The 26190-nt window shown below is 39.5% G+C and overlaps 1 protein-coding gene across 2 annotated transcripts in view; it reads right to left on the reverse strand.

Annotated features, from left to right (window-relative positions):
* wrn (WRN RecQ like helicase) overlaps window positions 1-26190 on the reverse strand; it is a 74882-nt gene that overhangs the window by 24066 nt on the left and 24626 nt on the right. For both annotated transcript variants that reach the window (XM_059538701.1, XM_059538702.1), the window contains exons 5-15: window positions 26005-26153; window positions 12527-12676; window positions 9084-9126; window positions 8811-8919; window positions 7629-7908; window positions 7485-7559; window positions 7084-7207; window positions 4180-4255; window positions 4000-4067; window positions 3694-3802; window positions 714-782 (exon numbers count right to left, since the gene is read on the reverse strand). In XM_059538701.1, coding sequence (XP_059394684.1) covers window positions 714-782; window positions 3694-3802; window positions 4000-4067; window positions 4180-4255; window positions 7084-7207; window positions 7485-7559; window positions 7629-7908; window positions 8811-8919; window positions 9084-9126; window positions 12527-12676; window positions 26005-26153 — 1252 coding nt within the window. The remainder of the gene's footprint in view (window positions 1-713; window positions 783-3693; window positions 3803-3999; window positions 4068-4179; window positions 4256-7083; window positions 7208-7484; window positions 7560-7628; window positions 7909-8810; window positions 8920-9083; window positions 9127-12526; window positions 12677-26004; window positions 26154-26190) is intronic.

Below are 26190 nucleotides of genomic sequence, written 5' to 3' on the forward strand. Positions count from 1 at the left end.
GAAACAAAAATGTATATTTGTGTCCCTCTATTTAAAGTCCATTCCATCAAAACGTTGACCTTTCAAGAGCATGGAAGCTCAACCACATTTGCTTTATGTGCGAGAACAACCTTCATTGGTTTTCACGTGTCAAGCAAGCACAGTTGAGATGTATTTCATGCACTCTATGTATGTGCGTTGATCAGTGTTTATATGTGAATGCATGCTTAAATTTATCAGAACAAAACTAAATTTGAGATTAAACCTTTCTCCCAAGGTTTTTTTCTCCATTCTGTCACCGATGGAGTTTCGGTTCCTTGCCGCTGTCGCCTCTGGCTTGCTTAGTTGGGGACACTTCATCTACAGCAATATCGTTGACTTGATTGCAAATAAATGCACAGACACTATTTAACTGAACAGAGATGACATAACTGAATCCAATGATGAACTGCCTTTAACTATCAATTTTGCATTATTGACACTGTTTTCCTAATGAATGTTGTTCAGTTGCTTTGACGCAATGTATTTTGTTTAAAGCGCTATATAAATAAAGGTGACATTGACATTAATTTATATGTAAAAGCAGATAATTAAAAGCTGTTTTCATGGTTTTTCTTGTTTAATATAATTTTTTTCAACATTATGAATCATTCTTTATTAGACAGATTGTAGCATGTAACATCACAGGACACCCCAAAGCTCCGGAAAGTATTGAATACCAGCTAGCCTCTCACCTCTTCACTTCTTCATACAGGTTCTTAGTCTGAGCAGATCCAAGAAAACAAGCAGGAATGTTTGACATTCTGCAACACAAACACGAATGAAAGATAAATCATTTAGGCTCATTTACAAACACACAATGTTCTGCCAAGTGATATCTTCTTTTTGAAATGTATGTTAAATGTTGTATTATGTAGACCACTCAGTTGCAGGCTGACGATGCACTACATCAGCCTGCATCCAGATCTTAGTTACATTTGAACGTTTAAGTTGCAGTTGCAGTTACAGCTGCAGTTTTGACACCTTCGTCTCAATGTACTGTGCAACACAGCGCACATTCACATCCAATGTTAACTCAGCAGTAGAGTTAAGGTCCAACATTTTTGCACGTAAAAAAATGTATACGACCTCACGTGGTGTCAATCACGTTTACACACTACCTCTGAAACTTTCATCAGTCAGAAAAAATTTTTGGATCAGTTTTGATTTTCCGCGTTTTCTCATCCGTAGCAAGCATTTTGATAGGAAAGAATGACGAATACGAAACCAATTAAAAAACGCAAACATTTCGGATTTAGTGTACAATGACCTTTAAACTTATGGCACACTACTTATTCACAATCACAAAAGTACTTTATTTGCATGTGCTTTAAAGTTTTGCTGGTTAAAGATTTCATTCACAAACTGTTCTGATGTGCTCTTTTACTAAGCATGTACACCTGAAGCACGCCCACAACCCGCCAAACAGTAGTCCTGTCAATGGACTAAGATATCTTTCGGGTCTGATTGCGTTAATACTGGGAAAAACATGCAAGGTCTGCATATAAACACAGTTGGCTATGAGAAAGTAAAGTGAAAGTAAACATTTGTGTGCCAGTATATTAGATGTGTACAGTACAGCTCTTAAAGTGACAGCAGACTAATAGCCCTAAATATGCTGCCACTTGTCATTAAAGGGATAGCTCACCCAAAAATGTAAATTTTGTTGTTATTTACTCACTCGTGTTGTTCCAAACCTGTATTAATTTCTTTCTTGTGCTGAACACAGAATATTTTTTGAAGAATGTGGGTAACAAACAGTTGCTGGTCCCCAGTGGGGGGGGGGGGGGGTTGATGTACTATGAAAGTCTTTGGGGACCAGAAACTATTTGGCTACCCACAATTTTCAAAATGTCTTCTTTTGGAAGACACAAAGAAAAAAAATCACTCACTGCTTTTGACTGAAAAGCTTTAATACAATCAATTTATTATTTTTAGAGTGAAATGTATAGTGTTTTGTTTTTATATTTATTTAATTTCTTAAATGCTACTGCTACCTAATGTATGGAAGGCATTTTCTGCCAAATTTAAATAAATAAATGAAATGATTAAAATTAAAATTAAAACCAGATTAACTATTTCATTAAAGAAAACTGTATGCAAAATATGTGACAAAATTGAGAATGAAATTAAATGATTTCATTTTCACGGTGACATACCTGTCAAATTGAAAAATAAAATGCAATTGCTGATTTCACATTTCATTTTCAATACAGTCTCGAGGCAAGACTGCCAATATTAAAATGAAAAGCCAAACGTGAAAAAGAAACTACACATACAGTTTTTACAAAGCTTATTATTTAACGCTCACGCAATAATAGTGACACAATTCAAATTTAAATGTAAATTTTACTTGTCATTTTAATTCCTCTTTTATTTCTCTGTTTTCATTTTTCGTTTTCATTTTCAAAGACAACCTGCATGCAAATTATATGTTAATGAGTGGGTGTGGCTTATTCTAGTAACGGCGCTAGAGACAGTCGTCGAAGTCTCGTGTGCATGAGTTGAATGGTGGTTGAAACAATGTGTGAAACGACATTAAAATGTGAATATATTGTAATCGAGACATGGCGAATCTGTTAGTGAGCTTTTGCGGGAAGCTGCTGCAGCATTAGAACGTGGAAGAAACAACCAGCCTGATCAGCATGCGTCAAACCCTCGACCCACTGCAGTTCCTCGGCCTGAGCCTCCACGAGACTCCCCGGAAAATCTGCTGTCTGCTGAGTTTGTGACGGCTGCAAAATGTCCAAGTGTATCCAAGATAGATTCAACTCGTAGCAAAATGAAGTCATTAACATCCGAAATGTTTGCTAGCTGGTTTAATTCTGCTGCTATACTGGCCCTAATCGCCATTATAGCTCCTCCACGTAACAACGTAATTGAGCCACACCCACTCATTAACATATAATTTGCATGCAGGTTGTCTTTGAAAACGAAAATGAAAACAGAGAAATAAAAGAGGAATTAAAATGACAAGTAAAATTTACATTTAAATTTGAATTGTGTCACTATTATTGCGTGAGCGTTAAATAATAAGCTTTGTAAAAACTGTATGTGTAGTTTCTTTTTCACGTTTGCTTTTCATTTTAATATTGGCAGTCTTGCCTTGAGACTGTATTGAAAATGAAATGTGAAATCAGCAATTGCATTTTATTTTTCAATTTGACAGGTATGTCACAGTGAAAATGAAATCATTTAATTTCATTCTCAATTTTGTCACATATTTGCATACAGTTTTCTTTAATGAAATCGTTAATCTGGTTTTAATTTTGATTTTAATAATTTCATTTATTTATTTAAATTTGGCAGAAAATGCCTTCCATACTAATGTACCAGAAAACAGTACTGTTTATTTTAATTGTATATTATGTGTATTTGTAATGTGTATCTTTGTTCTTATATTTAAATAATGAAGATAAAATAATGACAGATTTTTTCCTCTTCACCCTCTTAAATCTGCCATAGTTTTTTATTTCATATTTTGTTACCTTGCGAGGTTTCGTTTTTTTTAAATAGGGAAAATAATTTATCCGTTCTGCTCAGACAACTTGCAAAATGGTAAAACCAACATGACAAAGAATCGTGTTAAAACTGTGCATCGTGATTTTACGAAAAAAAACCATATATGATATAGTAAAAAACGATGTGACATGAAGTTAAAGAACTGTGACATACTGTAGGTGAAGCACCTGGTCCTCCATGAGAGCGATGAGAGGGGAAATGACCACACTGACGTTCTGGCAGTACACTGGAGGAAACTGGAAACACAAACTCTTCCCATAACCTGCCAACACAGCCGTTCATGAGAGCAGACTTTACAACACACACTAATCAAGTCAAATGTACTTGTATAGCAGTTTTCTTAATATATTCATGCCTCATTTTCACATTTATCAGGTAAGAGCTGGACAGAAAATTACTATTACGACTAAAGATAATTTAGTAAATATCTCATAACTTCAATGATCAAGAAAGTTATACCAGTTGCCATGACAACAAGATTATCTCTCCTCTCCGTGAGAACAGAGTGAATCACTTTCCACTGAACCCTGAAAAAACATGAGCATCATGAGCATCAATAACAACAGCTCCATACACGCTTATTTACAATCATAAACAATAACATATTAAAAGACACACCAATACTACTTCAAAACTTACGGTTTAAAGCTGTGATGTCCAAAGTACATTTTTAGAGATTTAATTTGTTCAGGAACAGGTTGTGGGATGCTTGAATCTTAACAGACAAAAAATGAAAGCAAGTTTGTTGAAATTTAAAAAACGCTGCTAATAAATATATTAAACAAGACAGTTTACGCACCGATAAAGCATAAAAAGAAACCTGACTTTTGCTAGGTTTAAACGGACACCTTTTGTTTCTGTCAGAATGAAATCATTCTGATTTATGAGTGTTTGAGTATGAGTTATGAGTGAGTGTTTACATGAATGCTAAACACAGTGATCAGGTGGATTTGTGCCTTGATATGTCACAAGCTCAGTATCGTTTCTGATCTTTTGACATGCGCACAGTTTCCTGCTGTTTGCACATACTTTTCTCTTACCAATGCTTCTTTTCTTTGTAAAGAGCAGACTTAATATTTATGCATTTTCAAAGCTTTGTGTCAGCTGCTTTTATCTATCAAGCAGTCAATCCTGTGACCAAATCAAGCCATCCTCGAATGAGAGTATAAAGTGAAGACTGATGGGATGTTGTTCTGCTCCATTTCACAAAGGGTGGAAGGAAAATTTAAAAATGATAGTCATTTATGACACTTGATTCAACAAAAATAACCATTCCACATACGTCATTATGCCATTTCTACATGATCACTACACATGCGCAGTGCTTTCCAGTTTCAGTTTTTAAATGTTTACATTTGAATTAGATCTAGGTTGATCAGATAAATTAAGTCTTTTCAGTCCGATTGAGCCATCAAACCAATTAGACTGGATCTGACAGATTATTTGCTTGCATGCTAACATAGACATTGTGTTATTGAGAATGTCATTTATCATTTATATTTAAATCCAAAGCTTAATTTTTTGTATTTATTATAGTTTTTTTTTTACAGCTGTATTAATGCTTGTATAAAACTGAAAGTGGCAAAACTTTCATTAAAATATTCCTCAATAATGTTAAGACTCTCTGTGATATGAAATCTGCCCAGGACAACAGGGCTCTGGACAGAGCTGCAAAGACAGCGCTTTTAATATAGCTCCGTTGTCTGGGCAGCTTTCATATTACAGTGAGTTTCTATACTGCAGAAGATTGTCTTGTTCAACTTGAATGCTATTCAAGTTATACAACCCCAATTCCGGAAAAGTTGGGACGTTTTTTAAATTTTAATAAAATGAAAACTAAAAGACTTTCAAATCACATGAGCCAATATTTTATTCACAATAGAACATAGATAACATAGCAAATGTTTAAACTGAGAAAATTTACAATTTTATGCACAAAATGAGCTCATTTCAATTTTGATTTCTGCTACAGGTCTCAAAATAGTTGGGACGGGGCATGTTTACCATGGTGTAGCATCTCCTTTTCTTTTCAAAACAGTTTGAAGACGTCTGGGCATTGAGGCTATGAGTTGCTGGAGTTTTGCTGTTGGAATTTGGTCCCATTCTTGCCTTATATAGATTTCCAGCTGCTGAAGAGTTCGTGGTCGTCTTTGACGTATTTTTCGTTTAATGATGCGCCAAATGTTCTCTATAGGTGAAAGATCTGGACTGCAGGCAGGCCAGGTTAGCACCCGGACTCTTCTACGACGAAGCCATGCTGTTGTTATAGCTGCAGTATGTGGTTTTGCATTGTCCTGCTGAAATAAACAAGGCCTTCCCTGAAATAGACGTTGTTTGGAGGGAAGCATATGTTGCTCTAAAACCTTTATATACCTTTCAGCATTCACAGAGCCTTCCAAAACATGCAAGCTGCCCATACCGTATGCACTTATGCACCCCCATACCATCAGAGATGCTGGCTTTTGAACTGAACACTGATAACATGCTGGAAGGTCTCCCTCCTCTTTAGCCCGGAGGACACGGCGTCCGTGATTTCCAACAAGAATGTCAAATTTGGACTCGTCTGACCATAAAACACTATTCCACTTTGAAATAGTCCATTTTAAATGAGCCTTGGCCCACAGGACACGACGGTGCTTCTGGACCATGTTCACATATGGCTTCCTTTTTGCATGATAGAGCTTTAGTTGGCATCTGCTGATGGCACGTCGGATTGTGTTTACCGACAGTGGTTTCTGAAAGTATTCCTGGGCCCATTTAGTAATGTCATTGACACAATCATGCCGATGAGTGATGCAGTGTCGTCTGAGAGCCCGAAGACCACGGGCATCCAATAAAGGTCTCCGGCCTTGTCCCTTACGCACAGAGATTTCTCCAGTTTCTCTGAATCTTTTGATGATGTTATGCACTGTAGATGATGAGATTTGCAAAGCCTTTGCAATTTGACGTTGAGGAACATTGTTTTTAAAGTTTTCCACAATTTTTTTACGCAGTCTTTCACAGATTGGAGAGCCTCTGCCCATCTTTACTTCTGAGAGACTCTGCTTCTCTAAGACAAAGCTTTTATAGCTAATCATGTTACAGACCTGATATCAATTAACTTAATTAATCACTAGATGTTCTCCCAGCTGAATCTTTTCAAAACTGCTTGCTTTTTTAGCCATTTGTTGCCCCCGTGCCAACTTTTTTTAATTAAGTTGGCACGGGGGCAACAAATGCCTAAAAAAGTATGAATACAACGAGCTAATTAAGTGGATAAAAGTGTAAAATTTCTCAGTTTAAACATTTGCTACGTTATCTATGTTCTATTGTGAATAAAATATTGGCTCATGTGATTTGAAATTCCTTTAGTTTTCATTTTATCAAAATTTAAAAAACGTCCCAACTTTTCCGGAATTGTGGTTGTATAAATATATAACAGGAAGAATATTCAAGCTGAACAAGACACGTCTTTAGTCAAAGATTACATGACAATAAAATATATAACTGTATAGAAATCTGGGAAGGCTGTTTATGTTCAAGGATAAAAGACAGTAAATTTACCAAACCCCTCTTCCTCATCTTCCTCAACATCTTCATCATCATCTTCAGCACCAGACTGTTGGACAAGCTCCTGTTTCTCATGTTGATCATGTTTACCATTTAATCTTTCTATGTCAGCAGCACACTGGCAAGCAACAGAAGAGAAACACAGAGTAAAGATTCGCTCTTGGGAACAAGTAGGCATTAAGAGTAAATCTTGAGTTTTCTATGCCATCATTTATCTCATCCTCAAGTGTTTCAAGATGAGCTTTTTTGGAATTTCCTTTGCTGTTTATGGTAATTTTGGAGGTTGACAAGCTCAATTTAATAACAGCCTCAAAGACACAAGGGTGACTGAATGGTTTTTGTGAACGATCACTCTGCAGCTATCAACAGAAAACATAACGTGACCTGTGTTTTACCTTCATCATTTCATCATCAAAATCTTCATCACTCTCCATGTCAGTAGAGTTGTTGGGGGCTGATGCCTGCTGAGTCTGAAGGAAATCATAACATCAGTAATCATCATACTGATAAAGGACAGAGGAGCTGAATGCAGCAGTCACCTGGAAAGCTAAGATGCACTCTTCCTCCAGCTGCTCCTGTCTGGCCTGCTGCTCCAGCATCTGCAGCTCAGACTCAGACTCAGAGATATCCAGAGACATCACACAGTCTCTCTCCATGTGCCGGCCAGCATTTTCCTCAGACTGACTACGGCTCAGGTCTTGGTTCTGTGGCTTAGTCTTAGCTTCTTCAACTGATGGATCAAATGGTTTGCTGCCACTCGACAAAACACATCTTAGAGATGCAACGGTCTGAGACAGATCATCCACTAGTCTCGCAGCACTACAAAAATCATACAAATCATGTGAACATCATAACTCGTATAATTTTAATAATAATCATGCACCGGGAGAATTATGTACCATAGACAACAAAATTGTGCAATTTATGCCTTTTTTCCTCCCTTTTGCCTCTACATTTCAAGCAGGGGTCATATCATGTGAAATTAGAGATACAACAAAATGTGGTCTGTTAAAAATTAAGTTAACTGAAAATGACACTTTCAAAAGAGAGCACAATGCTATATGTGATGTACATGGAGCATACTTTAATCAAAAACCGAACATGATTATACATTTATTTGACACGTGCCTTTCCTTATCATACCCATATAAGTGACAAAATTAAATTCTATTACTATCTGATTCATTAAATGATAAGCTGTGTCCTCTAAAAAGCTGTTTGTTCAGCATTGTGAAGCCTCTCCTCCAATAACATCCCTTAAAAAAAAACAGCCTTGTCTCCTGTCCCACATACTGATAAAGCATTAGCGTTACACTTTTTTGGCTAAAGGTTGCAGGCTTGCCTTCTAGTGGCTTTGCTCGTATTGTCTAATGACAGTGAATATGTTTTGAATGGGGTAATATAGTGACTCTATTTAAGGAAGCCCTGCCTTCTGAATAAAAAAGCCTATCGCAGTTAAGTCAGCACGTCACTGCAGCTGGCATAAGAAGTCCCTATTGCTATAGAAACTGTCTGCATCTTCTGTGTTTTGGACTGTGCATCGGCACTGGCTGGTCTAGATAGGAAAATAAGCTGTTTTAATCCTCTTTGAGAAAAATATTTATGAGACAATTGTTGTCAGATTATATTGGTCGACCTCTATATTTAACTAACGATAAGAGTAAATACAATCCCAATCCTAACATTATCACTGGACCTCCGAGAAAATAAATGGCACTGACCTGCTCACGCAGTCAAGCTCTTCAGGAAGATTATCAGCGAGATTGTTAAGATCACGAGCAACCTGAAAAACTCTCTGTTTCAGAGCGAGAGCTGAGTTTCCTGAGCAGCCTGCAGGCAAATGAACACAGAACAAGTGTACAGAAAGACACGTGGACGCACAAATATTACATATCTTGAGCAGAAAAAAACTGTCAAAACATTATTTGACCATCATTACATGTAAGTACATTACAATAGCACAGCTATTCTAACAAGAAAACACCTGATCTCACCAGACGTCAATTCCTGTAGACTCTGATAAATGAGCAATCCAGCCTGTTAGGGAAATAAAAGATTGTTATTAACATCAAGATGTACATATCATATCGATAATATGATATTAAATTCATATATACATACAGTTTAAGTCAAAAGTTTACATCCCCTTGATTCTTAACACTGTGTTGTTAACTGAATGATCCACAGCTGTTTTTTAGTTTAGTGATAGTTGTTCATGAGTCCCTGGTTTGTCCTGCACAGTTAAACTGCCTGCTGTTCTTCAGAAAAATCCTTCAGATCCCACAAATGCTTTGGTTTTCCTGCATTTTGTCTATGTGAACCCTTTCAAACAATGATTGTATGCTTTTGAGATCCATCTTTTCAGAATGAAGACAACTGAGGGACTCGTATGCAACTATTGCAAGGTTCAAATGCTCACTGATGCTCGAAGGAAAAAACATGCATTAAAAGGGGTATCGGATGACCATTTTCCAGAAGTTGGTATAATTTCCTTTGGTTAAAATTTCTCAATGGTAGTGTAAAATAACACTCTCTCTTCTGTGGGTTGACGAGCACTTCTCTGAGAGACTGTAAACTTTAGCCGTCTTCATCGTGAAACTTGCTAACTAGCACATTATTAGGAAAGGCTATTTGCAAAATTACAGTTTAGAACACAATGAGCGAGCGATCCAGTCATAACATATCGATATTCATTAAAAAACACTGGTTTAATTTTTATCATTATAGGGTGGTTGCGTACACACACTGCCAAGTAGGCATGGGCCTAGTGTTGTCACAGTACCAAAATTTCAGTATTCGGTACCGATACCAGCGAAAATCCACGGTTCTCGGTACCAATTTCGGTACCAAAGCAAAACACAAACATATGGTAATAAAATAAAAATAAACATCTTTTTATCACTAAAAATAAAACCAATGCCATTTTTTATACTTATTTACAATTGTGTTTAAAAGTTTTTCTACAAGTAATATAATTATGAAAAACAGTTTCAAGGTATACTTTTATTTGTTTTAATATATACTATATTTGAAAATGTCACTGTTTCAAAACCACAAATATTTTCCATTATACCGTTCCTGCAGTATGCACTGTTTTCCATGTCTCCTCAATGACTGAAAGAGTAGGAATCCCTCAGGCTGAGTGCAGTGTAGAGATTAACACTGACTCCTGTTGGTACGAGCGAGCGGTCAGTCACGTGTGTGTAGGATGCCCGGGTACACTTCACATTTAGTGTTCCTTTCCATCTCTCGCACGGCCTCGTCCGCACAGCTTTCAAAAGTATACCGCAGATGAGCATGGACCATGGGCGTAGGTTTAGGGGGGGACGCTAGGTACTAGTCCCTATCAATATTTTGAGATGACGAATTTGTCCCCACCAATATTTAGCAAGCTCCTTTGAACTGCTATTTGTATCTTTGCATTGCTATTTGTATCGATTCTAACGGCCACGACGACAGTACAAGTAACGCTGTAATTTGATTGGCGGCGGGGTATCTGACAGGCTACACGCGCGGGCCGGGACTACTTTTAAGCTTGCACTAGCAGCGAGCGGGTGGTGTGTGTGTGTGTGTGCGCGCTCATGTTGACAACGGCCGACGGTAAGTTACCAGGGCTGTCTCTGTGCCACATACAAAGGCCAGTAAAAACATTTTAATATTCCGTTTTTTTGCCCCTTTTTGTACTTTGTAGATGCCACCCAAGAAGAAAAAAGGGGACATAAGAAGCTTTTTCATAAAGCAGAGTCAGAGTGTAACGTTAAGTAGGCAAAATAACTAGCTAGCCAGTAGCCACACAAATAAACTAGCAGTAGTGACTGACCAGGCTTTCAAAAGGAGATTCTACTGTGGAAAATAGTATTAACTGGTGATCGTATGTGTTAAGGCCCGTTCACACCAAGCACGATAACTATAAAGATACCGATAAAGATATAGTTCTAAAAATCGTTATCAAAATATTAAAGAATAGCGGAGTCCACAACACAACTATAACGATAAAGGCACAGAGAAACGATATCGTTGGAATCACTTTCAGAACGATTTTTTTTTTCAGATGAACGATAAAAACATTGCCAACCAATCAGAATCAATCCTGCTGTAATGAGCTCGATGAAGTAGATGCACTTCTGTATTGTGATATTCTGTATTGCCAACAGTCTGAAATAAAAAAGGAAATCACCATTAAATCACTTGTATCTTACAACAAAATAATTCCGGGGGGGGGGGGGGGGGGGGGTGTCACAGGTGTCCCCACCAAAGCTGAGACCAAACCTACGCCCATGGCGTGGACGGATGAGCTCAACACATGCACTGTACCACGGGGTGCGCAGCTGTGCGCGAGCCCTCTTGATGACGAAAATAACATAATGCCGATGATGTGGATGGCCGAAAAATACTTTGGCCTTTACGCGATGTGCAACTGGCTGTTTTTTTGCCTCATAGAGAAAAATACTATAGCAGGCAGATCACTCACTGTTCATGATGCAGGAACTATTGGAAGAAAATCCTCAATATTGATTTGGGGGTTTATATGAATGTGTTTTTTGAGGGAAGCTGAGTGTCTTCTGAAAAGTTTACATGGTATAATTTCACAAAGCTTGTCAGAACATTGTTTTTGCTTCAAATTGGGTTATTGTTTAAACAAATTATGTGTATGATTATTATATAACTAAATTATATGAAATTATCTGTATATGAATTATATAACTAAAATCAACTATAATTACCGATTTAGGTTAAATAAAGATGTCAGTCTTTATTTTTTTTATTTGTAGGAAACAAATCAAAGAAAAAATAAGCAAATTGTACTGTTGCTAATGTTCTGTATGTTGCTCAAAAGCAAAATATATAGTGTCATTTAAAACCAACAATACCGTTATACCGTGATATTTTTGCTTAAGGTTATCATACAGTCAAAATCTCATACCGGCCCATGCCTACTGCCAAGACATTTCAGTTTAAACGTAAAACTGAATTTTGCACCCGATGACCCCTTTAAGAGCCGGTGGATGAATACTTTTTGAATGTGAATATCAGGGTACATTTAACTTATTTTGTTTTCCGGTAAAGCTGTAAGTATTTTCTGTACCTTCTGAAGGGCAGTACTAAATTAACAAAATAGTAAAAAAAGAAAGAAAAATGTACACATCTTCATTCTGTTTTCCATCCCCCCAACCCCCTCCACCGGCTCTTAAAGCATTGCTTTACCTTCTGGAGCATCACTGATTCTGTATATGTAAACTTTTGACACATTGTATGTGTGTCTATATATATATATAAATATACACAGTACACACACTTATATTATACACAAACTTTTATTTTGGATGTGATAAATCGCAATTAATCAATTTGACATATAATCGCCGGCATTTAGTTCATCACAACACAGTTTTACCCATTTAATGTACTTTAACTGCAACTGTTTATATCGACTCACGTAAGCGTCTGTGGCAGCATATCTCTTCTGGTCTTCTGTCAGATCATAGTCGTCCCAGTGACTACAGCGCACATGTTTGTCTTTGAAGAGCTGCTTCTTCAACAAGTGCTTCACTAGACCGTCCAAACTCCACTTCTCACCACATCTCAGCTGATGAAAACAAACAACACATCAACTTATCTCAATTACAATCGACAAGAATCTTTAGAATTACTGTGGTCAATTTTAGTTAATTGCAGATATTTCCTAGCATTCACTGTTTTCAGTGGAAATATTGTACATTAGACTGCTCCTCCAGTACTACTTTCATGTCTGTCCTTTTTTACACAGTAATGGACTAATTATTTTCTTTGACAATGCTTCAAGAAAGTAATTGGTCATTTGATCTGAAAATTAATCTTTCATGGCCTTGTATTAGTGTTACTTTGGCATTATTTATGTAGTATTATAGTATTTATTAAAATTTTGAATGACTTTTTTTTTTTTTATAATAAATGTTTTTTCACATATTGTTATGTAGATTACAAAACTTGTAATCTACACTTATTGTTATGTAGATTTTTTAACTTAAACCGTTGCAGTCTTTCAGTCACATAATGTAACTGGAGATGAATCACAGGTTTGAGAATTATAAAACATATACAAACAAAACCAAATTAAACCCTGCGATTTGTGATGATACATTAATGTGTAAAGACACAAAACCATCGTTCTGTGCAAGAAACTGAACAGTATTTATATTGTTTTTTTAACTATGTAAACAATTTCGATATCATGAATATCGAATATTTAAAATTCAAGCATATTTTCCAAAAAGAATGCGTTGAACATTTAAAAACGGAACGGTTACTGCGGACTGCTCTACACTCCTCTACTACGCAAACTCTCATGAGTGCGGTTGCCAGATATAAAGAGTTCAAATCCCAGAATCAGGGCTTCGCTGTTACATAGATACATTTTATTCCTGTTTTTTTTTTTTTTTTTATGCAATCTGGCAACCATGCAGAAGCAAAAGCTCGCTTCTCATATAGATTATATATACATACATATATACACTCACCTAAAGGATTATTAGGAACACCATACTAATACTGTGTTTGACTCCCTTTTGCAGATAGCATCTTGCAGTTGATGGAGATTTGTGGGATGCACATTCAGGGCACGAAACTCCCGTTCCACCACATCCCAAAGATGCTCTATTGGGTTGAGATCTGGTGACTGTGGGGGCCATTTTAGTACAGTGAACTCGTCATGTTCAAGAAACCAATTTGAAATTATTCAAGCTTTGTGACATGATGCATCATCCTGCTGGAAGTAGCCATCAGAGGATGGGTACATGGTGGTCATAAAGGGATGGACATGGTCAGAAACAATGCTCAGGTAGGCCATGGCATTTAAACAATGCCCAATTGGCACTAAGGGGCCTAAAGTGTGCCAAAAAACATCCCTCACACCATTACACCACCACCAGCAGCCTGCACAGTGGTAACAAGGCATGATGGATCCATGTTCTCATTCTGTTTACACCAAATTATGACTCTACCATCTGAATGTCTCAACAGAAATAGACTCATCAGACCAGGCACCATTTTTCCAGTCTTCAACTGTCCAATTTTGGTGAGCTTGTGCAAATTGTAGCCTCTTTTTCCTATTTGTAGTGGAGATGAGTGGTACCCGGTGCGGTCTTCTGCTGTTGTAGCCCATCCGCCTCAAGGTTGTGCATGTTGTGGCTTCACAAATGCTTTGGTGTATACCTCGGTTGTAACGAGTGGTTATTTCAGTCAATGTTGCTCTTCTATCAGCTTGAATCAGACGGCCCATTCTCCACTGACCTCTAGCATCAACAATGCTTTTTAGCCTACAGGACTGGCGCATACTGGATGTTTTTCCCTTTTCACACCATTCTTTGTAAACCCTAGAAATGGTTGTGCGTGAAAATCCCAGTAACTGAGCAGATTGTGAAATACTCAGACTGGCCCGTCTGGCACCAACAACCATGCCACGCTCAAAATTGCTTAAATCACCTTTCTTTCCCATTCTGACATTCAGTTTGGAGTTCAGGGGATTGTCTTGACAAGGACCACACCCCTAAATGCATTGAAGCAACTGCCATGTGATTGGTCGATTAGATAATTGCATTAATGAGAAATTGAACAGGTGTTCCTAATAATCCTTTAGGTGAGAGTATATATATATATATTAGGGGTGTAACGATACGCGTATTCGTATTGAACCGTTCGGTACGAGGCTTTCGGTTCGGTACGCGGTACGCATTATGGACCGAATGGTTCGTTGGACTAATTAATTATATTTGGAAAATAAAAAAAAATTGTGAAATATAATGATATGCGTTCAACAAGGTAGCACAATAACCCAAACGACGTAACAGGCAACGCCTCTGACACCCCCGAAGAAGAAGAAAACACCAACTTATATGTTTCTGTTAGGCTACTCAGTCAGGCGCTCGCTCACTCAGTAATACACGCTGAAGGCTCGTTGCAAAATGGCCAATGCGTTTAACAGACCAGAAATAGAAGATCCTCCAATAACCAACAGGTCTAGTGTTTGGGTGCACTTTGGATTCCCTGTAAGCTATAATGGTGATGGCAAGAGAGTGGTGGATAAAAACAACAACGATATGTCTCATCTAGGGTACACCAGCGGGAATACAAAAAAAAAAAAAACACCAGCGGGAATACTTGAAACATGTCAACTCATTTACGCATACATCACCTTAGTGTGTCAGTATCTGGGAAAAGACGGAAAAAAGGAGAACCATACATGCAACAAACTATCCCCGCAGCATTTAGACAGACATTTCCAACGGATTCAAACAGGGCAAAAGACATCACCACGGCGATTGGTAAGGCTACATTTACGTTATAGCCGGGGATATGAGACCTTACTATTTACCATTCATTCTATCATCACCATTATAGCTTACAGGGAATCCAAAGTGCACCCAAACACCAGGGCCCGGTTCCCAGATAACGATCACTCTTAGCTCGCTAAGAAGACCTCAAAAGATATATCTTACCAAAGTTGTTTATGTTTCTAAGTTTGTTCCCCGAAGTGTCCCTTAGGAAGCTTCTTAGCACGCTGCCTCTTACGTCCGACGTTACAAGAGCGCTGTCCCAAGTGAAGGTGCTGAATTAGTTGTCATCGATTGCTCAGGAATCGATTTTCCACTTCACGCGAAGGTGCAATACAGCGTTAAGAAAGACAACACATTCTATGCAAATGAAACATTCCTCAAATTATTACAGTAACATTTATTTTAACAGTTTACGTTATCAGTAAATATAGACTATAAATTAAATTATCAAATGGTCAGTAATATGTTCACACGATATGTTGTGAATCCCTCGCTAATCATCCACCCTCCTTATCCCGTTTGTGCGACTTGTGCCGCTTCTTGACATGGGTTTAACGACTCATAAAAATTATATAATACACTTGTATATTAATGGTAAGGTACTTTACAATCAGAATTGATTGGCAAGCAGCTGCAGTTACTTCTGTTTAATGCGGTATTGATTGCAATTGGTTTATGTTTTTAATAAAAAGCAACCTATCTACAATGAACAGAGAGAAAGAGAGTTAGATACAAAATATGCTGGGGAAGCAACGTAAACAAGGGCACCAAGCTTCTCGTCAGGGAACTTGAAGTTTTGCTGGACCTTGCCACCAGGTCAGAGATCACACCCCTATGGTCCACTATAACCTGCACGTTTATGGCCGCGTATCCCTTTCGCGATAAGTAGCCAGTCTGGATGCACCTCCACACCGAGGTCTTGATTAGGCCGTAGCCCTCTCCCATGACCCTCGATGAATCTCTCTGTAGCAAAAAAAAAAAAAAAAAAACGTAGCGCTGGGCTTCAGGGCTTAAAGCAAAATTCCGCCGCGTTAGCCTGGCAAGCGCAGATCTGAGTAGTTCCAGCAGCTCCATAATGAGTTGTCTTGGGAGGCAATTTTTTTTTTAATATAGCCACGTCAGGCAAAATGTCAAAAGGGCTTAAGTTTTGCAGAATAAAAAAACTGACATGGACTAAACGGCTCCGAGTCCGTCTTTGATTCAATACAAGGACACGTTGGATCGCTGCCATAGTTGGTCGCTTACTGGACACCACCATGATTACCCATTTATAGATCTTAACCATTTAGAGACAAATTGTTTGCCAGATTTTAATTATCAAAAAATTGATTGCCAATTCGTTTTAATTACATTACGAAAAAGCCTAGGCTAATTACCACCATATTAGTTCTGATACCACATCAAGTCAACTCCATAAATAGGCCTGTATCCATTGCAAACATAATTTATTATTATAAAATTATTATAAAATAACATAAAATCATTGTTGAGCCACAACATTGTCAACATACCATAGTTTGACTTGTGCTGCGCTGCGCTGGTTTCTAAAGACTGCTGTACAGTAGCATCTTGAGCTCAAACAACGCTAAGAGAGAGCTACGAATGGTCCAGGGCCCGGTTCCCCAAAACGTTCTTATCGCTAAGTAGTTCTTAACCTATTCCTTAACCTCTCTCTTAACCTTATGGCACGGTTCCCGACACGTTCGTATGCTAAGTATATCTTCTTTAAGTCACACTTTCGTAAGGTTGGTCTGGACCATTCGTAGCTCTCTCTTAGCGTTGTTTGAGCTCAAGACGCTACTGTACAGCAGTCTTTAGAAACCAGCGCAGCGAAGAATACAAGTCAAACTATGGTACGTTGACAATTTTGTGGCTCAACAATTATTTTTTTGTTATTTTTTAAGACTCATAATAAATTATGTTCACAATGGATACAGGCCTATTTATGAAGTTGACTTTATGTGGTTACAGAACTAATAAGGTGGTAATTAGCCTAGGCTTTTTCGTAATGTAATTAAAGCGAATTGACAATTAATTTTTTGATAATTAAAATCTGGCAAACAATATGGCTCTAAATGGCTAAGATCTATAAATGGGTATTCATGGTGGTGTCCAGTAAGCGACCAACTATGGCAGCGATCCAATGTGTTCTTGTATTGAATCAAAGATGGAGCAGAACGCCGAGCCGTTTAGCCCATGTCAATTTTTTTTATTCGGCAAAACTTAAGCCCTTTTGACATTTTGCCTGACGTGGCTATATTTAAAAAAAATTCGCCTCCCAAGACAACTCATTATGGAGCTGCTGGACCTACTCAGATCTGCGCTTGCCAGGCTAAAGCAGCGGAATTTTGCTTTAAGCCCTGAAGCCCAGCGCTACTTTTTTCTTTTTCTTTTTTGCTACAGAAAGATTCATCGAGGTCGTGGGAGAGGGCTACAGCCTAATCAAGACCACGGTGTGGAGGTGCGTCCACACTGTCTCCAACACCCTTCTGCGCCGTGCCGGGGATTGGATCCTGGTGGATGGCACACTCATCCCTATCGCCAATCCATCAGTGATTGATCAGGCGTAGGCTACTCATCGCGAAAGGGAGATGCGGCCATAAACGTGCAGGTTATAGTGGACCATAAGGGTGTGATATCTGACCTGGTGGTCAGCAAAACTTCATGTTCCTCTGACGAGAAGCTTGGTGCCCTTTTTTACGTTGCTTCCTCAGCATATTTTGTATCTAACTCTCTCTCTTTCTCTCTCTGTTCATTGTAGATAGGTTGCTTTTTATTAAAAACATAAACCAATTGCAATCAATACCGCATTAAACAGAAGTAACTGCAGCTGCTTGCCAATCAATTCTGATTGTAGAGTACCTTACCATTAATATAAAAGTGTATTATATAATTTTCATAAGTCGTTAAACCCATGTCAAAAAGCAGCACAACGGGATAAGGAGGGTGGATGATTAGCGAGGGATACCCGGTTCGTCTAACCGTCACAACATAGCCTATCATGTGAACATATTACTGACCATTTGATAATTTAATTTATAGTCTATATTCTACTGATAACTTAAACTATGTTAAAATAAATGTTACTGTAATAATTTGAGGAATGTTTCATTTGCATAGAACGTGTTGTCTTTCTTAACGCTGTAATGCACCTTCATGTGAAGTGGAAAATCGATTCATGAGCAATCGATGCCTACTAATTCAGCACCCTGACTTTGGACAGCGCTCTTGTAATGTCGGACGTAAGAGGCGGCGTGCTAAGAAGCTTCCTAAGGGACACTTCGGGGAACACACTTAGAAACATCAACAACTTTGGTAAGATATATCTTTCGATGTCTTCTTAGCACGCTAAGAGTGAACGTTATCGGGGAACCGGGCCCAGACCAACCTTACGAAAGTGTGACTTACAGAAGATATACTTAGCATACGAACGTGTCGGGAACTGTGCCATAACGTTAAGAGAGAGGTTAAGGAATAGGTTAAGAACTACTTAGTGATAAGAACGTTTTGGGGAACCGGGCCAAGACCTGTTGGTTATTGGAGGATCTTCTATTTCTGGTCTGTTAAACGCATTAGCCATTTTGCAACGAGCCTTCAGCGCGTACTGAGTGAGCGAGCGCCTTACTCTGTAGTGGAAAACGTAGGTTTTAAGAACATGCTTAATGTAATTGAGCCCCGTTACAATATTCCTTCACGAGCTCATTTCAGACAGACCGTAATTCCTGCTTTGTTCCAAAAAACATAAGCCCTATAGAGAACCAATTGAGTAAAAACACACTCAATATAAAGAGTTATAGAGTTCCATATAAAAAGTTACATCTTTGTATTTGTTCATAACTACTACAATAATATAACATTTTCAATAAAACATTTTTTTTTTATAAGGAGCTGTTTTTGTTTTATACAGTATGCTGCTAAGAAACCACCATAGAAGATGGGTAAAGAATAGCTCCATCATTGTTCAATGTAAAAAATACTTTGTTAGTTTTAATAAATAAAACATTACCAAAACGTACCGAACCGAACCGTGACACCAGTGTATTGTATCGAACCGAACCGTGAATTTTGTGAACCGTTACACCCCTAATATATATATATATATATATATATATATATATATATATATATATATATATATATATATATATATATATATATATATATATATATATATTAGGGCTGCTAGATCATGGCAAAAATCATAATCACGATAATTTTGGTCAATATTGTAATCATGAATCAAAACTTTATATTATTGATATATCTAATGATAGTGATTCATATATCACTACATAGCTACATTAAAGTGATAGTTACATTTTGAATATGGATATATATATATACAGTACAGACCAAAAGTTTGGACACACCTTCTCATTCAAAGAGTTTTCTTTATTTTCATGACTATGAAAATTGTAGAGTCACACTGAAGGCATCAAGGGCTATTTGAGCAAGAAGGAGAGTGATGGGGTGCTGCTCCAGATGACCTGGCCTCCACAGTCACCGGACCTGAACCCAATCGAGATGGTTTAGGGGTGAGCTGGACCGCAGACAGAAGGCAAAAGGACCAACAAGTGCTAAGCATCTCTCGGGGAACTCCTTTAAGACTGTTGGAAGACCATTTCAGGTGACTACCTCTTGAAGCTCATCAAGAGAATGCCAAGAGTGTGCAAAGCAGTAATCAAAGCAAAAGGTGGCTACTTTGAAGAACCTAGAATATGACATATTTTCAGTTGTTTCACACTTTTTTGTTATGTATATAATTCCATATATGATTCCACATGTGTTAATTCATAGTTTTGATGCCTTCAGTTTGAATCTACAATTTTCATAGTCATGAAAATAAAGAAAACTCTTTGAATGAGAAGGTGTGTCCAAACTTTTGGTCTGTACTATATATATATATGTTTTTTTTTTGTTTTTTTTTAACTTCTTTTGTACTGATGCACTGCCACACCCACTGAGAGCCATTAAACAGCTTGAAAGATCAAATACATTTTTTAAAATAAATCAGACTGGATTCATCTAAAAGAAGAAAGTCATATATGCGTGAGCTAATTTTAATTTTTGGGTGAACTAACCATTTAATGGTCAATAATAGAGGTAGGTAAACAATGACAACTTTCATTTTTGGGTGGACTATCCCTTTAAGAGTTTGAACAAGTTTGAGCACCAGTAACAATGATTCTTTATTCCTCAAACACTACTAATAAACATAGTAAATGTTTCATACCATATCACAAAACTACTGAACGCTCTATATATGTGATGCAATCTAGGAAAACCCATCGGATGTCGAGCTGGGACATTTTCAGGAAATGTAAAAAATATAGAGTCTGTCTTTTTTTTTTTTTTTTTTTTTTTCAAAATTGGATTTTCATTAAATAATTATTCTATAACATCTTGTCTGTCATCTCTGAAAATATCTTGGCAAAATTCACTTGTTTAGTGCAGAAAAATTGCTATTTATTGTGGTAAACAGAAAAGACTCTTTCTAGTTTGCAGTTCACCTAGGGCTATTAAAATAAACTATATAACGTATATAATGATGGTGTATGAATGCGCATTTTCCACTAGTCTTAAAGGGACTAGCACCATTTATAAATCATACTTGATCTGTGATACCAAGATATGACAATAGCAACTAGGAGCAGAATAAGCTCAATGAGGTTACGTCTGGCCTAGCCTGATCATCCCGTGTTCATATCGCCTCAGTACCAAAGGGACCGAGTGCATACGAGCAGAGTTTGAGTCTTGGGCAAAGAATGGCCAAGAGCATGCAAATAAGGAACAAAAAGGTGACCTTTAGAAGATAATAAAATCTAGCAAATGTGGATGGCGAGTTCCAACCAGCCACCGCACAAATTTCTGCGATAGTCACACCACTAAACCATGCCCAGGACGAAGACACTGCTCTCATCGAATGGGCTCTTACTCCAATTGGGCTTTGCAGGCCCAAAGAAGAGTAGGCTAGCTGGAATGCGTCCACAATCCACTTCGAAAGCCTTTGCTTTGAGACCGGTAACCCTCTGGCGCGGTTTCCAAAGCATATGAAGAGCTGCTCTGATCGCCTTATTGGCGCAGAACGCTCTATGTAGACTTTTAGAGCCCTCACTGGGCCAAGCAGATTCAGCTCTCGATCGTCCTCTGTGTTTTGTAATGCAGAGAGAGTGACCACTTGTGCTCTGAAAGGTGTGGAGAGCACCTTTGGTACATAGCCATCATACCTTGGTTTCAGGACGACCTTCGAGTCGTTAGGCCCGAATTCTAGGCAATTAGGGCTTATCGAGAGTGCTTGCAAATCGCCCACACGCTTAACAGACGCTAGTACCAACAGCAGAGCGGTCTTTAACGACAGGGCCTTAAGGCCTATGGACTGTAGCGGTTAAAAGTGGGCACTCTTTAGGGCTCTCCGTACCGTGGGCATGTTCCATGAAGGGACAGTGGGAGGGCAAGGCGGATGAAGCCTTCTGGCACCTCTCATAAATCGGACGACTAAGTTGTTTCTACCCACCGACTGGCCTGCTATAAGGGCAATCGTTCCGTCCGCCTGAGAAAGGAGGTCCCGTTTCAGAGGAACAGGCCATGGGGCCGCAGTCAGCATCTGTGACAGGTCGGCAATCCAGTGCTGATTTTCCCAGAGTGGGGCTACAAGAAGAATTCTGCATCTCTGGTCCCTGACCCGCCTGATTACTTGGGGAATCAGAGGAACCGGAGGAAAAGCGTAAAGAAGACGGTTGGGCCAGTCCTGGGACAACGCGTCCTCGATCTTGGAAAAATATGTTGGGCAATGAGAGTTGTCTTTTGAGGTGAAGAAGTCTATTTCTGCTTTGCCAAAGACATCCCATATCTTCTGAACTGTCTGCGGGTGGAGCCTAGACTCAGCTTCTTGACAGCATATCTGCACACTTGTTTAGTTTGCACTGCTCTCAGGGACCCCCGAGTTGCTCTGGGTCCATGCCAGCAGTCGTGACGTTAGTCTGAAGAGACGTGTCGATGATTTATGTAAGAGACCACTGTCATGCTGTCTGATCTGACCAGCACGTGGTGGCTCTTTAGGTCTGACAGGAAGCTCTGGCAGGCTCGTTGAACTGCAATCATCTCGAGGCAGTTGATGTGAAGCCTGCTCTCCTCTTTCGACCATCAACCTTTGTTGGACGCGTCTGTGGAGATCACTTTCCTTCTGCAAAGCATACCAAGCGGGGCACCCCGTTCCATCCATTGCATGTTCTTCCAAGGGGTCAGGGCCGAAATGCAGTCCTGACTGACCTTGATATTCAGGCGCCCGTGACATCATGCATGAGGTGGAACACGTGGCTTCAGCCAATATTGGAGGGGGTGCATACGTAGCAGCCCGAGCTCCAGCACAGGCGATGCTGCTGCCATAAGGCCCAGCAACTTCTGGAATGTTTTTAAGGGGCGAGAAGCACCTATTTTGAAAGAGGCCGCGAGTCGCTGTAGAGCCGTGGCGCGCTCCTTCACCATTGTTGCCCTCATGGTAACTGAATCGAACACTGTTCCCAGAAACGATATCCGTTGGCTGGGGGACAGCGAACTCTTGGCAAAATTCACCCTGAGCCCCAGGCATTCCATATGGCTGAGGAGCAAAGTTCTGTAACTCGATGCCTCCCCCTCTGACTGAGCTAGAACTAGCCAGTCGTCGAGGTAATTGAGAATGCGGATTCCCTTCTGCCTGAGAGGAGAGAGAGCCGCATCCATGCACTTTGTAAACGTGCGAGGTGCCAGAGACAGCCCAAAGGGGAGGACCTTGTATTGGTAAGCCACACCCTCGAAGGCAAATCTCAAGAACGGCCTGTGACAGGGACGGCAAAACACACGGGGCAGTTTGGGAGGTGGTCCGGCCGCAGCGAGACTTAGCCCCCTGCTCTTTCTTGCCTGTAGATCAGGATGATGGTGGCACGGGGTCCAGCACTACCTTGGGCCAGGGTCCCATGCATTTAGGGAACTGAAACCGTCTGGTGGCCGAGCGAGAACGGTGTTGAGGCTCAGATTTCACAGGCTGGGAAGTGGTGGTAGCAGCAGGCGCTTGCTTGGGAGGCTGACGAGTCGGCACCTGTCTGGGGCGACTGGCAGTGGCGGATGAAGCGCGTTATGCTGAGTAGGGGGCGCGCCACGGTTTTGTAAGCTCTTCGTGGATCTCCGGGAAGAACGGGGCGGTTCTCAGAAACCATTCATCCAGACGGCTACAGGATGGTTCCTCTGGAGGAGACCATTCCAGACCCAGCTCATCCACTGCCCTGGAGAGAACGCGGATAAGTTCGGCGTCCATCCCGAGTTCCGTGCGGCTGGGTTCAGATAACATCGAGGGGGCGGGGTCAGGCGAGCCCGACAGCTCCTGAGCATCTGAAGCAGCTAGAGAGATGCTGTCCTCTAGCAGTTTCTCCTCAGTCCCTCCAAACAAGACCAGATCACTCGCGGCAGCAGATGGACATTGGTCTGGCTAAATAAAGAGGACTGGGGAATCCCCTCTCTTGGCGGAGAAAACGAGGCACGCAGGGGCTGAGCCGGCGTGAGCTCACTTTCATCCTGTTGCTTTAATCCTCTGCCCCGCCTTTTCTTCCTTGCTGGCTCGCGGGAGGAAGAAAATGGGAGGATGCGAGGAGCGAGAACGCTCTCTGAAAAGAAATCGATTCGCGAGCACAGAGAGGCGATATTCATGTTCTCGCAATGAGAACAGGAACTCCCTGCGAGTGCTGCGTCAGCGTGGTGTTTCCCCAAGCACGTGACACACTCGCTGTGCCCGTCATCAGCGTGCAGAGGGGCTCTGCATGAGCTGCATTGAAGAGACTGCATTTGAAACAACACTGTAGAAAAGGCTCTTTTAGAGTAATTTGCTCTTTCAATCTCTCTCTCGCCGGATGGCCACAGGGAAGCGATGTATCTGCAGCGGGGACCGGCAGTCGCTTTCTAGTGCGAGGCGTGTCAACGGCGAGCAGTTCAGCGGAGATCAGCGAAGCGATGTGACATCGACCAATAGTCGTGCAGTTTCACTGCGTGATTGAATAAGGCTTCAGTTCAGGAGAAAAAAGGAATTTTTCCATAAGCATTCTCGACGCAGTACAAGTGAAGTATTGAAAGGGAACTACAAGTTACAGTTCTGAACTGTGTCTGGTTATGTATTATAAATTCCTAATAAAGTCGAACAAGAGAAGAATTGGAGATAGCCTGCATGATGTAATTTGTGATGTTTTATGAACAAGTGTTGTGTGTTCCTTTGGGTCATTTTGTATCTTTTACAACATATACAGTGACTAAAGGCCCAAGATATACTTTAAACGAAATAGAAGAACGTTCTGATATGACAATTTTGAACAAAATCAGGGCAAAACAAAGTTTGTTTTGAGTTTGTGTCAGCAGTTCGAAACGGGTCACCAAAGTGAACTTTCTGGGGGAATTCGTTTGGCTCCTAAAAACCTTTGAGTTTCTATTGGTCCGCGGCGGTTACGCAATCGGTGGGTGTGTTCTTAAACTCCACTTTCTTTGACGTGCAATTTTTTTTTCTCGGTTTGTTCCTGCGGAGGTCATTAAGGAGAGCAACATCTCCTGAATACATTGGAGTGTCAAATAGCTGAGTTGCACAAATGTATCCGCACCTGTACGATCACCCACGGAGAGACTTTAAAGATGTAGAGAGTATTATTCCTAGAAAGAAATAGCAAAGAAGCTTGGTGTCGACGACCCGGAGTTATGCAAAAAGCGAAGCAGAGAAACATCAGAGACAAGTTTTCCAAAGCCATGAAAAGAATGAAAGGAAAGAGTAAAGATATAAGGTAGCAAGTACCAAACACATGTTTCAAATAAAAGTTTCACCATACTGCTGCTGTTGTTCTTTCAAATTAGCGAATTTAAAGGGTATACAATAAATGAAATGGCAAACGAACATAGAATAATAAACCTCTGTTTTTATCAAAACAATTTATTCAGTTTAATAAATAAATGAACACTAACAAAATAAAGCAATAAACTGATTCCAATATTTTTTCCCTACATCATGCTAACGTTTTAAGACTATGAGCCATTTCCCATAAAGGACTGATTATGGAATGGTTCTTCTGTATTACAAACATGATACTTCACTCTGAACTGCTGCTAATTATTATTCTTTTGTTTATAATATTCTGACCATTGAGGCCCGTCTCACACCTAGATTACCTACACTTCATTTCATCATTGTTGTGTTTAGGGGATACGCATGAGCGGTGCGAGTCATGTTTACATTAATCTACACCCCGGCTCCAGCAGCACAGGGGTGTCGAAATGTTCGGAAATGAACTTCGTTTGAAGTATATCAGGGCCTTTAAATAAGTCTTAACACAATAAAGTGACTTGTACTTGTGATTCTTGACTGTTGTGCTTTTATTTTCATTGGCTCTCTTTAAACAATTTTTTCCTTAAAATTCTGTTCCTGAACATCATGGTAAATCAGATAACCATTTTTTAAACCAACTTAAACTATTTTGGAAAATTGCATGAACCCCCTTTCGTATGGTATCAAAAACCTATAACAGGTAACATTTCACAATGTGATGGGTTTTCCTAGATTGCATCACATAATATGCCTATAAATTCTAAGAGAGCATACCGTCTCGTTTGCCAGATCCGAGAGCTCAACAATACTCTTCAATTTGATGTCATAATCAGATAATAACTTCCACTTGTCACCCTCAATTCCCACTCCAACTTTCTTGATATTTTCGTCCTCCAAAAGCATTTTTAGCCCAGGAGGAAACCCTGAAACATAAGATATATAGTATATGAGCAGATAACA

The sequence above is a fragment of the Carassius carassius genome, chromosome 45 (genome assembly GCF_963082965.1).
Source record: "Carassius carassius chromosome 45, fCarCar2.1, whole genome shotgun sequence".
Lineage (NCBI taxonomy): Eukaryota > Metazoa > Chordata > Actinopteri > Cypriniformes > Cyprinidae > Carassius > Carassius carassius.